This window comes from Moschus berezovskii, chromosome 6 (genome assembly GCF_049115385.1).
Source record: "Moschus berezovskii isolate FMDL1 chromosome 6, NW_MosBer_1.0, whole genome shotgun sequence".
Classification (NCBI taxonomy): domain Eukaryota; kingdom Metazoa; phylum Chordata; class Mammalia; order Artiodactyla; family Moschidae; genus Moschus; species Moschus berezovskii.
Window position 1 is genome coordinate 8,527,937 of NC_142465.1, and position 15,073 is coordinate 8,543,009.

The 15,073-nt window shown below is 42.7% G+C and overlaps 1 protein-coding gene across 5 annotated transcripts in view; it reads left to right on the top strand.

The window, feature by feature from the left end:
* The window catches only part of GLIPR1 (GLI pathogenesis related 1), a 63,663-nt gene that overhangs the window by 35,208 nt on the left and 13,382 nt on the right, over positions 1 to 15,073 (top strand). For 3 of the 5 annotated variants that reach the window (XM_055395221.2, XM_055395222.2, XM_088836808.1), the window contains exons 2-4: positions 2,968 to 3,241; positions 4,671 to 4,916; positions 10,565 to 10,677. In XM_055395221.2, the coding sequence (XP_055251196.1) occupies positions 3,017 to 3,241; positions 4,671 to 4,916; positions 10,565 to 10,677 (584 nt within the window). In that variant the 5' untranslated portion in view covers positions 2,968 to 3,016. Of the gene's footprint in view, positions 1 to 1,955; positions 2,098 to 2,967; positions 3,242 to 4,670; positions 4,917 to 10,564; positions 10,678 to 15,073 lie in introns of those variants that run through there. The other 2 variants (XM_088836807.1, XM_088836809.1) reach the window with 2 other exon arrangements.

Sequence of the window (15,073 nt, forward strand, 5' to 3'; positions counted from 1 at the left end):
AGTCCAGTTGCTGGAACTTTCCTAAAGTTTTTTTCTTGTCGAGATTTTTACATTCCACTCTCCTTGATGACTAAGGATGATATGGAGCATGAAATTTTAAAGAGCACCCCAGAGTTTTTGCAAGCAAATGGTTTATGTTTGTAAAATTAGCTCCTTGATATGATTTAATCCATAAAGGAATGCCACAGTGAGGAATAGCCTCAGTTATGAATGTCTTTACCACGTATAAGTCAAATAGGGTTCAGTCCATCCCTGAAACATGCAGACAGCAGCAAAATAGTGAGATTAGCCTAAAGCTGGGGGAAACCCATAAAATTCATTTGGAGTGTCCCAAAGGGGAAGTGGCCTTGGAGGATTTCCTGGGGTATCCCAGGAATTTCTCAGAAGTGTGGGGAGGTTTACAAGGAGTGCACAGAGAAATAATTTGGTCAGAAATTTTATGGCTGCCAAGGCAAAACCAACTTTCTCATTCCTTATCTCTCCCCCATCTGCACATTTATCTCACTTGATGGGATATCCATCAAAAGATTAAAGGAAAGGAGGTTACAGAACATCCATTTGGCCTGATGTAGCCATCTGGTAATTTTTTGGCACCCTTTTGTGTTCATTTGTCTTTTTCAGATTGTGGGACATTTGCCTAATGGTTGATAATATCAGTCAAGAATAAAAGCAAATGAGGACATTTCACACCCTCTCAGTATCATGCTGAGAGCTTTGTACTTTTCTCTAATATAAATCCTATTCACTTGCTACTGTGAAAAAATAAAAGAATAAAAGCAATGAACCTATGGTAGTTGTTGGGGGAGGGACAATTAGGGAGTTTGGGATGGACATGTACACACTGCTGTATTTGAAATGGGTAACCAGCAAGGTCCTCCTCTGCAGCATAAGGAACTCTGCTCAATGTTACGTGGCAGCCTGGATGGGAGGGGGGTTTGGGGAGAATGGATCCACGGCCAGGGCTTCCCCCATGGCTCAGTGGTAAAGCATCTGCCTGCCAACGTAGGAGACTTGCAGGAGACAAGGGTTCTATCGCTGGGTCAGGAAGATCCCCTGGAGGAGGAAATGGCAACCCACTCCAGTATTCTTGCCTGGAAAATTCCATGGACAGCTTAACTTGGTGGTAACAGTCCATGGGGTTGCAAAGAGTTGGACACAACTGAGCGACTGAGCACACATACCCCATATCTGAAGTAACGACTTCAATTGTTCTATGTGATTTAAATGGTCAAGTCCCTTTGCTGTCCACCTGAAATTATCACAACATTGATAGTTAATCAGTTATTACTCCAATATAAAATTAAAAATAAAATATTTTTAAAATTGGGTAGAGAAGGAATGAGGGTGTCCATTTGGACCTTGATGTTTAGGAGTCCCTTTAGCCTGATCATTTTCTAAAGATATAGCACTTCCTTGATATGAGCTGAACTACGAACAGTAGCAGTTTTAGAAGGGAGATGATATCTTGTAATAAGGAAGCCATCATATGGCCATTACCAGTAGGAGTTTAGCTACAGAGGTTAAGAATTCATTGGATTTCCAAATGTGCCCAGAGGATGACTTGTCCAAAAGCACGTCTGAAGTCTGTGAATAGCGGCCATTTCCCCTTCTGCTCGGGTACAAGCTCCAGAAGAGCTATGAGTTCAGCAGCCTGGGCCAATTGTTACTGTGGCTAAACAGGAAGCCTCAGGAGTCTCAGAGGGGAAGCTGTGGCATCACCAACTAATATGTTTCCCCAGAAATCCCACTGCCAGCCACCATCACAAAATAGAAGTCAGTCTGGGTTATCTAAAGGGGTGTCTGGGAGAGCAACTTGTGGCTTTGAGACCATTTCTGCAGCTGCAGAGCAATCACGTGGGGTAGAGCAGGACTCCGCATCATCAGGGAAGGGCAGGGAAGTGGCTGAATTCAGAAGTATTAGCAACCACGTGAGAGGACGAAAGATCCAGCTCCTGAGCGATCTGTCATCACGTGGAGAGGTGCTGCATCCTGTGCACTTGGAGACTAGCTGACTCCACCTGGGGAGCACGGAGATGAAGCGGGGAGCCTAGCATATGCGTACTGGCTTTAACAATCAAGCGGCTGCAGCCACTGCATGTAAGCAGCAGGGCACACTTGATGCCACAGGACCTGATTGCATGAGAAACAATTTAGGATGTGTCTGAGAGACAAACGTTGTCCTAGCATGCCAGCAGCAGTCCCACTATTTTCATGACAGTATATTGGATTGGCCAAGAAGTTTGTTTGGTTTTTCCGTAATATTTTGCAGCAAAACCTGAATGAACTTTTGGGCCAGCAGTTAGGTGAACAGGATTGTCAAAATAAGGTAAGCCAGGAATTTAGAGCATGGACAAAGCTAATGCTGAAGTTTCAAAGGAGATTATTGCCTTCAAAGGGCCAGAAAATAGGCTCTGGACTGTTATCTGGGGGAGGAGCATACAGAGGTTTAGCAAGGGATGCAAAAGTAGGAATCCATTGGCAGCTGTAGTAGCCTGCTGCCTCTAAAAATTTACATAACTTTTTTTCATTTGGTGGGGGCGGGGATCGACAAAGTCAACTCAATCCCATCACATGCACCACTGTGAATGAATTCTAGATCCAGTGATGATGTTTACCAGACATTCTAACCACAGTGTGCTGATTTGACTCCAAAAAAAAAATGTTTTTAAGTATTTTGCAAGACATTTAATGAAATAAGAGATATGTTTTTATTTCACCACCAGAACCTCTTTAAAAATTGAGACTATCATTTCTGGAGATTCCAGAATTTCCTTTGGAAACATCCCCCAACTCAAATGAAAGTCTGGTGTAGCCTCGTCAAAATTCAGGTTGCAATAGGTGCTCTGTCACTGAGAATCACCGAAAAGACAGGGTTAAGGGCACAAAATGAGCCACAAACCATATATGGAGAAATCCTCTTCTTCAAACTTGTGATGAACTCATATTTTGCTTTCCGTTTTCTCAAAGCTGAAGTCGGCTGTGCTTTGTGAAGCTGACTCACACACCCTCAGAACCTATGGTGCTTCTGGATTCCAGCCCCTGGAGCACCATGCCAGACAGTCTGAGCATGCGAGTCACATTTGCTGTGACAGCTTGGATGCTCTCCGTGGTCTCCAGTTCTTCCTCTCCAGCAAATACTTTGCCAGATATCAAAAACGAAGATTTTATCAAAGACTGTGTTCAAATGCACAACAAGTTCCGATCAGCAGTGAGTCCAGCAGCCAGTGACATGCTGTACATGGTAAGAAAACTTCCGTGTTCGTGGCAGAAGTCAGTCAAAAACAAGGGATATGGATTGATTTGGGTGGTGAATCCTTGGTAACCCTGTGATCATTTTCTTTTGTGAAGAAAGTGTGCAGTAATTTCACCACCTGTGATCAAAGCAAACCCAGTTTTACTCTGCCTACTCAATTCTTATTAGAAGCGAGCTCAGTCAGTATGTTTTACTTCTCTTTTAACGGCACTTCCTTTTTATATATATATATATAAATAAGGAAACGGTTAGGTGACAGGACTAAATATTGAATATAGTTTTTACAAAATAGTCAGCAAGCAAAGCCAGATATTATTTTTTTTAATTAATTAATGCTAACATAACATCCAGTGAACTATTTAACTTATAAAATCTAACAAACCACTCCAAAAATAATATTTTTCAGAGGTTTTCAATGAGACATAGAAATTCAGTTCAGTTCAGTTCAGTTCAGTCGCTCAGTCGTGTCCAACTCACCGCCACGCCAGGCCTCCCTGTCTATCACCAACTCCCGGAGTACACTCAAACTCATGTCCACAGAGTCGGTGATGCCATCCAGCCACCTCATTCTCCGTCGTCCCCTTCTCCTCCTGCCCCCAACCTTTCCCAGCATCGAAATTAGGTGTATCATTTTAATAATATAACCATATGAATTAAAATAATTGTTTTAAAACAGTTTTTATAAATGGTACTATTTTGAAAGTCAATAGTAAGGTCCCAGCGAATACTCACATTTTTCAAAGCAACATAACTATTGGGCATAACACAACTAAGCATAACATAACTAAAGGGCACCTCCTTTCCTCAGGTTTCAGGTGGCATTTAGTTCTCTCTCTGTCTCTTTTTTTTTTTTTTTGGTCTGTTAATTTTTGTGAGGTCTTGTTGTTTCATTGTTCAACTTTTTTTGTTATTGCTGGCAGATTACTGATTTCTCAGGAGGGCAGCAGGGGATCCAAGGGAAAGGCGAGGATTTTAATCAGGCTTGAGTTTAAATCCTAGGTCTGTGGTTTTTGGCCTGATTTTTAACCTCTTGGAGCCTGTTAGTAGAGGGGCTATTTGGGGAATGAAAATTGCAGAAAATATGTGAAAACAGCATGTGTTATTTTGCAACATAATTGGCCTTCAGTGAAATGTTGGTCTGTGTTACTCTCTTTGATTCTAAATTCCTTGATACCAGGTTATCATGTCTCCCACGAACCCTAGTGAAAACTTAAAGACTATAATGTGATCCTCCACAAGTGGAGAAACTCCGTCTCTATGGTCCTTCTCCTTTCCTGATGTGGCACCTCGCCGCCCACGCAAATTCCCACTTTGCTCACTCCGGTTCAGTTCAGTTCAGTTCAGTTCAGTCCGGTTACAGTGTTGTATAATGAGATGCAGCCTTGACCCTCTTACTGTTTCCTATTTATTTCTGCAGACATGGGACCCACTACTAGCTCAGATTGCAAAAGCATGGGCAAGCCATTGTGAGTTTGCACACAACAAACAGTTGAAACCACCCTACAAGCTGCACCCAAATTTCACTTCACTGGGAGAAAACCTCTGGACAGGGTCTCTATCCAGGTTTTCTGTGTCTTCAGCCATCACAGCCTGGTACGATGAAGTTAAATACTATGACTTCAAGACTCAGAAATGCAGCAAAGTTTGTGGCCATTACACTCAGGTAAGTATCTGACTTATATTCTCTAGAAACGGTCATCTCATGGGTGAGGGGAAAACTGGAATCTGGTGTGAAGAAAATAGAGTATACTAGTGTTCCTATTGGAGAAAACAATGGCACCCCACTCCAGTACTCTTGCCTGGAAAATCCCATGGATGTAGGAGCCTGGTAGGCTGCAGTCCATGGGGTCACGAAGAGTCAGACGCAACTGAGCGACTTCACTTTCACTTTTCACTTTCATGCATTGGAGAAGGAAATGGCAACCCACTCCGGTGTTCTTGCCTGGAGAATCCCAGGGACGGGGGAGCCTGGTGGGAGGCTGTCTATGGAGTCACACAGAGTCAGACACGACTGAACGACTTAGCAGCAGCAGCAGTGTCCCTATAAATATGAGAGAGGAGGGGTGACAGGCTTACTTCAAAAATAAATAAATGGAACAGAGTTCAGTATAGAGGAAACGGTGCTTGAAGAGCGTATGACATGGACAGACATTAAATGTGAGGCCCACCAACCTGGACAGCCTTTGATTAATTCTGATAACAACCTTCTGCCCGTGGTACTTTGTTCCATTGTGAACAATCAAAGGGCCTTATGAGTGAGTAGATTTATTTCCAGGCCAAGGTGGCGCAGTGGTAAAAGAATCTGCTTGCCAATGCTGGAAATACAACAGATGTGGATTCGATCCTTGGGCCGGGAAGACCAACTGGAGGAGGAAATGGCAACCAGCTCTAGTTTTCTTGCCTCGAAAATTTCCATGGATACGGGAGCCTGATGGACTGCATGTAGTCCATGGGGTCTCAAAGAGTCAGACACGACTGAACAGCCGAGCGCACATGATCAAGTCCTCTAGGAAATTTGAGGCAGCTGTTCTTGGACTATAAAATTAGGAAAAGTAAGCCTCTCAGACAGAAACATCACCAAGAACTGGCTCTTCTGTATCCTTTTAGTCTTTCAAACATTGACTAAATATCTATGATGTAAAGAGGAAGAAAACACCCCACAGTCCCAGCCTCAATGGAAAGACCAACATAAAAACTTGTACAGACAATCATGCAGCAATCCTGCCCACAAATCTACAGTATAAGTCTCAGAGTCTCTCAGTGAAATTTCCTTTTTAATTCAAGCTGTTTTTGGTTTCCTAATCCTAACTCACATTTGCAGCATGATAGAAACAAATCCCTAGGAAGCGTATTCTACAGTCTTTTTAATATACTGCCTTCATATACTGGCCACATCTTGTTTATTTACTTTTATTTCCTGCCAGTCCTTGTCGAATAACTAAAGGCAGTGAACCTATGAATGACTGATTTTAATGTAGGAAAAAACTGTTGAAATGGTGAAAATGAAAGTGACTCAGTTGTGTCTGACTCTTTCTGACCTCATGGACTATACAGTCCATGGAATTCTCCAGGCCAGAATACTGGAGTGGGTAGCCTTTCCCTTCTCCAGGGGATCTTCCCAACCCAGGGATCGAACCCAGGTCTCCCACATTCCAGGCAGATTCTTTACCAGCTGAGCCACAAAGGGAAGCCCCAAAATACTGGAGTGGGTAGCCTATCCCTTCTCTAGAGGATCTTCCTCAGACAAGAATCAAACCAGGGTCTCTTGCATTGCAGGCAGATTCTTTACCAGCTGAGCTATCAGGGAAATAATGTCTGAGAGCAAAAACATTTCTAACTAGCCAGTTAAGGTGGAACAGTAGATGTTTTTATTTTTTATTTCAATATTTATTTGGCTGTGCTGGGTTTTAGTTGCAGCACGCAGGACATTCTATCTTCATTGCAGCATGTGAACTTAGTTGTGGCATGTAGGGTCTAGTTCTCTGACCAGAGAGCAGGACCCCAACCTCCTATGTTGGGAGCATGGAAACTTAGCCACTAGGCCACCAGGAAAGTCAGTAGGTGTTTTTAAAGAGCAAAATGTTCATAGAAAAAAGTCTCAATATATTTCAGTTGTAAAAAGATTCTGATTGCACTAGTCTCGTTATAAGTGAAACACATTTGGCACAGTTCAGTTCAGTTCAGTCGCTAAGTCGTGTCCGACTCTTTGCGACCCCATGAATCACAGCATGCCAGGCCTCCCTGTCCATCACCAACTCCCGGAGTTCACTCCAACTCACCTCCATCGAGTCAGTGATGCCATCCAGCCATCTCATTCTCTGTCGTTCCCTTCTCCTCCCACCCCCAATCCCTCCCAGCATCAGAGTCTTTTCCAATGAGTCAATTCTTCCCGTGAGGAGATTGGAGCTTCAGCTCCAATGAACACCCAGGACTGATCTCTCCTTTAGAATGGACTGGTTGGATCTCCTTGCAGTACAAGGGACTTGCAAGAGTCTTCTCCAGCACCACAGTTCAAAAGCATCAATTCTTCGGCGATCAGCTTTCTTCACAGTCCAACTCTCACATCCATACATGGCCACTGGAAAAACTATAGCTTTGACTAGACGGACCTTGGTTGGCAAAGTAATGTCTCTGCTTTTTAATATGCTATCTAGGCTGGTCATAATTTTCCTTCCAAGGAGTAAGCATCTTTTAATTTCATAGCTGCAATCAGCATCCGCAGTGATTTTGGAGCCCAAAAAAAAATAAAGTCTGACACTGTTTCCACTGTTTTCCCATCTATTTCCCATGAAGTGATGGGACTAGATGCCATGATCTTTGTTTTCTGAATGTTGAGCTTCAAGTCAATCTTTTTACTCTCCTCTTTCACTTTCACCAAGAGGCTTTTGAATTCCTCTTCACTTTCTGCCATAAGGGTGGTGTCATCTGCATATCTGAGGTTATTGATATTTCTCCCGGCAATCTTGATTCCAGCTTGTGCTTCTTCCAGCCCAGCGTTCCTCATCATGTACTCTGCATATAAGTTAAATAAGCAGGGTGACAATATACAACCTTGATGTACTCTTTTTCCTATTTGGAACTAGTCTGTTGTTCCATGTCCAGTTCTAACTGTTGCTTCCTGACCTGCATACAGGTTTCTCAGGAGGCAGGTCAGGTGGTCTGGTATTCTCATCTCTTTCAGAATGTTCCACAGTTTATTGTGATCCACACAGTCAAAGGCTTTGGCATAGTCAATGAAGCAGAAATAGATGTTTTTCTGGAACTCTCTTGCTTTCTCCATGATCCAGCGGATGTTGGCAATTTGATCTCTGGTGCCTCTGCCTTTCCTAAAACCTGCTTGAACATCTGGGAGTTCATGGTTCACATATTGCTGAAGCCTGGCTTGGAGAATTTTGAGCATGACTTTACTAGCGTGTGAGATGAGTGCAGTTGTGCGGTAGTTTGAGCATTCTTTGGCATTGCCTTTCTTTGGGATTGGAATGAAGACTGACCTTTTCCAGTCCTGTGGCCACTGCTGAGTTTTCCAAATTTGTTGGCATATTGTGCAGCACTTTCACAGCGTCATCTTTCAGGATTCGAAATAGCTCAACTGGTATTCCATCACCTCCACTAGCTTTGTTCGTAGTGATGCTTTGTAAGGCCCACTTGACTTCACATTCCAAGATGTCTGGCTCTAGGTGAGTGATCATGCCATCGTGATTATCTTGGTCGTGAAGATTTTTTTGTACAGTTCTTCTGTGTATTCTTGACACCTCTTCTTAATATGTTCTGCTTCTGTTATGATTATACAGTGGAAGTGAGAAATAGATTTAAGGGATTAGATCTGATTGATAGAGTGCCTGATGAACTCTGGACGGAGGTTCGTGACATTGTACAGGAGACAGGGACCAAGACCATCCCCATGGAAAAGAAATGCAAAAAAGCAAAATGGCTGTCTGAGGAGGCCTTACAAATAGCTGTGAAAAGAAGAGAAGTGAAAAGCAAAGGAGAAAAGGAAAGATATAAGCATCTGAATGCAGAGTTTCAAAGAATAGCAAGGAGAGACAAGAAAGCCTTCCTCAGCGATCAATGCAAAGAAATAGAGGAAAACAACAGAATAGGAAAGACTAGAGATCTCTTCAAGAAAATTAGAGATACCAAGGGAACATTTCATGCAAAGATGGGCTCGATAAAGGTCTCCCTCCTAGGCCACTGCTTTTCTCTCTTTCCTTCTTTCTCGCGTTCTCTCACTTACGTGTATACCCCTGATCATCTGATGGGCATCGCAGCAGCAACAGGAGTTGAACACACCCCTTGTCCCTGTTCCTACCTACCTCTTCCTCCACTAGTTTCCCTCCTCTTGGTAAATGTTGTCTAGACCCAAACATTAACTTGATTTTTGTCTTCCGCTCTTACCCCGCTCTCAGTGCAAAAGCAAATCCTTTCAGCTTTGCCTGGAAGATGAAGCTTGTGTGGTGTGTTGTGCTAAGCAAGCATCAGTCGTGACCGACTCTGTGGCCCTGTGGACTGCCAGGCTTCTCTGTCTATGGGGATTTTCCAGGCAAAAATACTGGAATGGGTTGCCTGCTGTGTCCTCATCCAGGGGATCTTTCCGACCCAGGGATCCAACCATCTCCTTGCGTTGGCAGTAGGTCCTTTACCACTAGCACCACTTGGTGAACCCGCTAAATTCCAGGAAACCCCACTACCAGCAGCCGAGTGCGAGTCACCAGCTGCTCTCTCCAGGGCCGGTGACGCAGCCTGCCAAACCCCCTGCTCCTTTCACCCTTGCTCTTCTCAGTCCCTTTAGCATGAAACAGCCAGCGGGCCCTCCTGAGACTTGGTAGAGGGCTGTCCCTCGCTCCACTGCAAGACTCCCCAGGCGCTGCCGCTGTCTCTGACCTCACGGCCTGCCCCTTGCATGCCAGCAGGCTCGGTCCCAGGGCCTCTGCCCCCAGGGTTCCCGCTGCACGGTCTGCTCCTCCTCCAGCCTTTAGTTCTCCTGTGCTGCCTCTTCCCCACTCAGGCCTCAGCTCAAAGGCCTCCTCCACACTCCAGAGACAGCTTCCCTGCAGTGGAAGCCCCTTCCTCCCCAGCAGTCACACTCTACCCTGTTATCCTGCTTTATTTCCTCATTGCACTAGCTGTCAAATGTCTCACTGTTTATATGTTTATTTCACACATGCATACATGCACACACACACACACACACACATGATTTGTCTCCAACCAAATTCTGACTGCATAACACTTCCCTGGTAGGAACTGCTTTATCTCACTAGAGTCAATGTACCTCACCACGTTTCAGAAGGTCTAATCACACTTTCCAGTGGTCATGTATGGATGTGAGAGTTGGACTGTGAAGAAAGCTGATCACCAAAGAACTGATTCTTTGAAACTGTGGTGTTGGAGAAGACTCTTGAGAGTCCCTTGTACTGCAAGGAGATCCAACCAGTCCATCCTAAAGGAGATCAGTCCTGGGTGTTCATTGGAAGGACTTATGCTAAAGCTAAAGCTGAAACTCCAATTCTTTGGCCACCTCATGCGACGAGTTGACTCACTAGAAAAGACTCTGATGCTGGGAGGGATGGGGGGCGGGAGAAGAAGGGGACGACAGAGAATGAGATAGCTGGATGGCATCACCGACTCGATGGACATGAGTTTGAGTGAACTCCAGGAGTTGGTGATGGACAGGGAGGCCTGGCGTGCTGTGATTCATGGGGTCGCAAAGAGTCAGACACGACTGAGCGACTGAACTAAACTGAACTGAATCATATTGAGGTGTTCATCTGCTTGTCTCTCTTCTTCATATCAGTCCATGTTTTCTTTCAGGTTGTCTGGGCAGATAGTTACAAAGTTGGCTGTGCTGTACACTTTTGTCCTCAAGTTTCTGGCTTTGAAGTTCTTCTCAATGGAGCACATTTTATATGCAACTATGGACCAGCGTAAGTGCTGAAATTTATTACTCTTTGGAAAAAAAAACTATTTTAGGTTTATTTATCTTCATTAAATAGATACAGAAAATAGATCTGGATAATAAAGTGTAAAAGAGAAAATGAAAGTTACCCATTAATTCCTCTGTCCAATTTTCTTTGTATGTTTGCTTGTGGGTGAGTGTACATACGCCTTTATTAACACTGTGTAAGCGCACACACACAGAGACACGTATGGATAAGGGTAGCAAGACTAAACTGTTTTCAGGGAGACAGACTGGTTGGATATGGTAATAATACCACAGGATGGGAAGGTGTCCTCTAATGTTCTAATATACTAATTTATTATAAGTTTCTCAAAACAAAAAAAACCCGCTCTGAATTGAACTCCTCAATCTGTATAACTTATTCACTTACTTTTGACAGTTTCGTTTTTGAAAGACATGATTTTTCTCCTTTTGAAAACTGGGAAGACATAGGACATCTCCCCCAACTTCCTTTAAATGTATATATGTGTTCTTTTGCATCATATACAAACTTAGAAAACAGAGATCATAAAGGAAATACATGCTTTTCTAGTTTTTACTTACAATTATGTATGCACATTTTCCATGGCATTAAAGTTTTTAAATGGATTACAGTAATGAAAAACAATGAGGTAATAATTGTATAAAGCTTACTGTGTGCTAAGCACTGTTCTAAGTGCTTCACATATATTAAAGGTATTTAAGCTTTGTAAAGAGTCTGATATAGGTTCTACTCTTACCCCTGTTTTGCAGATAAGATAGCTGAGGCCCTGACAGGGTGCCTGGCCTGCCCAGGGTCCTACAGTTAGTGAACACCATAGTTGGACTGTGACTTGGGAGGTCTGGCTCCAGAGTCTATGTTCTTGTTAGGAACAGCTCACCCTATTGAAGAACTGAGATTGTTCCTTGTGTTTTCTTTTACTTATTTATTCATTTTTATTGAGGTCTAGTTGATTTACATTATTGTGTTAGTTTCAGGTGTACAGCACATTCAGTTTTATGTATATGTACATATTTTTTCTTTTTCAAATTCTTTTCTCTTATAGAGAGATATATAAATAATATTGAATATAGTCCCATGTGCTATACGGTAGGTCTCAGTTGATTATCTATTTTATATATATTATTGTATGTATTATATCTATGTAATATCTGTTTTATATTTTATATGCAGTAGTGTGTATGTGACAATCCCAAACTCCTAATTTATCCTTCCCCCATCCCTCTCCCTTTGGTGGCTATAAGTTTATTTTCTATGTCTTTGGGTCTATTTCTGTTTTGTGTAAATAAGTACCATTCTTTTTATCCCACGTATAAGTGATATCACATGACATGTGTCTTTGTCTGGCTTACTTTGCTTAGAGTGATAATCTCTAGGTCCATCCCTGTTGCTGCAAATGGCATTATTTCATTCTTTTTTTATGACTAATATTCTATAGGTTGTTTCCATGTCTTGGTTATTGTAGATAGTAATGCTATGAACTTTGGGGTGCATGTGTTTTTTTGAATTAGACTTTTCTTGGGTTATATACCCTGGAGTGGGATTGCAGGATCAAATGGCAACTCTACTTTTAGTTTTTCTAACGCATCTCCATACTGTTCTCCATAGTGGCTCTACCAACTTACATTCTCATCAACAGCGTAGGAGGGTTACTTTTTCTCTACAACCTCTCCAATCTTTATTATTGGTAGACATTTTATGATGGCCATTCTAACTGGTGTGAAGTGACACTTCATTGTCATTTTGATCTTCATTTCTCAGATGCAAATGTGTTGAGCATTTGCATGTGATGTTGAGTATCTTTTCATGTGCCATTTGGCCATCTGTATGTCTTCTTTGGAGAAATGTTTATTTAGATCTTCTGCCCATTTTTTAATTGGGTTGTTTGGGTTTTTTTGCTTGTTTGTTTTTCATTTGTTTGTTTTTTGATACTGAGCTTTTTATATTTTTGAAATTAATACCTTGTCAGATCCATCATTTGCAACTATTTTCTCCTATTCCATAGGTTGTCTTTCTGTTTATGGTTTGCTATGCAGAAGTTTTTGGGTGTCTCCTGAGGAGGTACGGGTCAGCAGTGGACTGCTGCAGGGCCAGGGGCTCTGGGTGCAGTAGAGCTGGGTATGGCATAAGCCCTGTTGAAGGAGGTCACCATTAACCCACCATAGAGCCACCAGAACTTACAAAGGATTGGGGAAACAGACTCTTGCAGGGCACAAACAGAACCTTGTGTGCAACAGGACCCATGAGAAAGGAGCAGTGACCCCACAAGAGACTGACGCAGCCTTGCCTGGGAGTGTCCAGGAGTCTCTGGCAGAGGTGTGGGTCAGTGAAGGCCTGATGCAGGGTTTGGAGCAGAGTATAGCAATATATTTGTGGGACCTTCTGAAGGAGGTCGCCATTATCTTCAGTACCTCCACTGTAGTTTGGCCTCAGGTCAAATAACAGGGAGGGAACACAGCCCCACCCTTCAATAGAAAATTGGATTAAAGATTTACTGAGTGTGCCCAACCCATCAGAACAAGACCCAGTTTCCCCCTCAGTCAGTCTCTCCCGTCAGGAAGCTTCCATAAGCCTCTTATCCTCTCCATCAGAGGGCAGACAGACTGAAAACCACAATCACAGAAAACTAACTAATCTGATCACATGGACCACAGCTTTGTCTAACTCAATGAAAACTATGAGTTATGCCATGTAGGGCCACCCAAGAGAGATGGATCATGGTGGAGAGTTCTGACAAAACGTGGTCCACTGGAGAAGGGAATGGTAAACCACTTCAGCATTCTTGCCTTGAGAACCCCATAAACAGTATGAAAAGGCAAAAATATAGGACACTGAAAGATGAACTCCCCAGGTCGGTAGGTATCCAATATGCAACTGGAGATTAGCGGAGAACTAACTCCAGAAAGAATGAAGAGACGGAGCCAAAGCAAAAACACCCAGTTGCGGATATGATTGGTGATGAAAGAAAGTCTGATGCTGTAAAGAGCAATATTGCATAGCAACCTGGAATGTTAGGTCCATGAATCATGGCATATTAGAAGTGGTCAAACAAGAGATGGCAAGAATGAACAGTGACATTTTAAGAATCAGCAAAATAAAATGGACTGGAATGAGTGAATTTAACTCAGATGACCATAATATATACTACTGTGGAAAAGAATCCCTTAGAAGAAATGGAGTAGCCATCATAGTCAACAAGAATTCAAAATGCAGTACTTGGATGCAATCTCAAAAATGACAGAATGATCTCTTTTCATTTCCAAGGCAAACCATTCAATATCACAGTAATACAAGTCTATGCCCTGACCAATTAAGATGAAGAAGCTGAAGTTGAACGGTTCTATGAAGACCTACAAGACCTTCTAGAACTAACACCCAAAAAAGATGTCCTTTTCATTATAGGGGACTAGAATGCAAAAGTAGGAAGTCAGAAAATACCTGGAGTAACAGGCAAATTTGGCCTTGGAGTACAGAATGAAGCAGGGCAAATGCTCATAGAGTTCTCACAAGAGAACGCACTGGTCATAGCAAACACCCTCTCTCAACAACACAAGAGAAGACTCTACACATGGACATCACCAGATGGTCAACACCAAAAACAGATTGATTGTATTCTTTGTAGCCAAATTTGGAGAAGCTCTATACAGTCAGCAAAGCCAAGACTGGGAGCTGACTGTGGCTCAGACCATGAACTCCTTATTGCAAATTCAGACTTAAATTGAAGAAAGTAGGGAAAGCCACTAGACCATTCAGGTTTGACCTAAATCAAATCCCTTACAACTAAACAGTGGAAGTGACAAATAGACTCAAGGGATTAGGTCTGATAGACAGAGTTCCTGAAGAACTATGGATGAAGGTTCATAATTTTGTACAGGAGGCAGTAATCAAAACCATCCCCAAGAAAAAGAAATGCAAAAAGGCCAAATGGCTGTCTGAGGAGGCCTTACAAATAGCTGTGAAAAGAAGAGAAGTGAAAAGCAAAGGAGAAAAGGAAAGATATGCCCATTTGAATGCAGAGTTCCAAAGAATAGCAAGGAGAGATAAGAAAGCCTTCCTCAGCGATCAGTGCAAAGAAATAGAGCGAAACAATAGAATGGGAAAGACTAGAGATCTCTTCAAGAAAATTAGAGATTCCAAGGGAACATTTCATGCAAAGATGGGCTCAATAAAGGACAGAAATGGTAGGGACCTAACAGAAGCAGAAGATATTAAGAAGAGGTGGCAAGAATACACAGAAGAACTGGACAAAAAGATCTTCACAATCCAGATAATCATGATGGTGTGATCACTTATCTAGAGTCAGACATCCTGGAATGGGAAGGCAAGTGGGCCTTAGGAAGCATCACTACAAACAAAGCTAGTGGAGGTGATGGAATTCCAG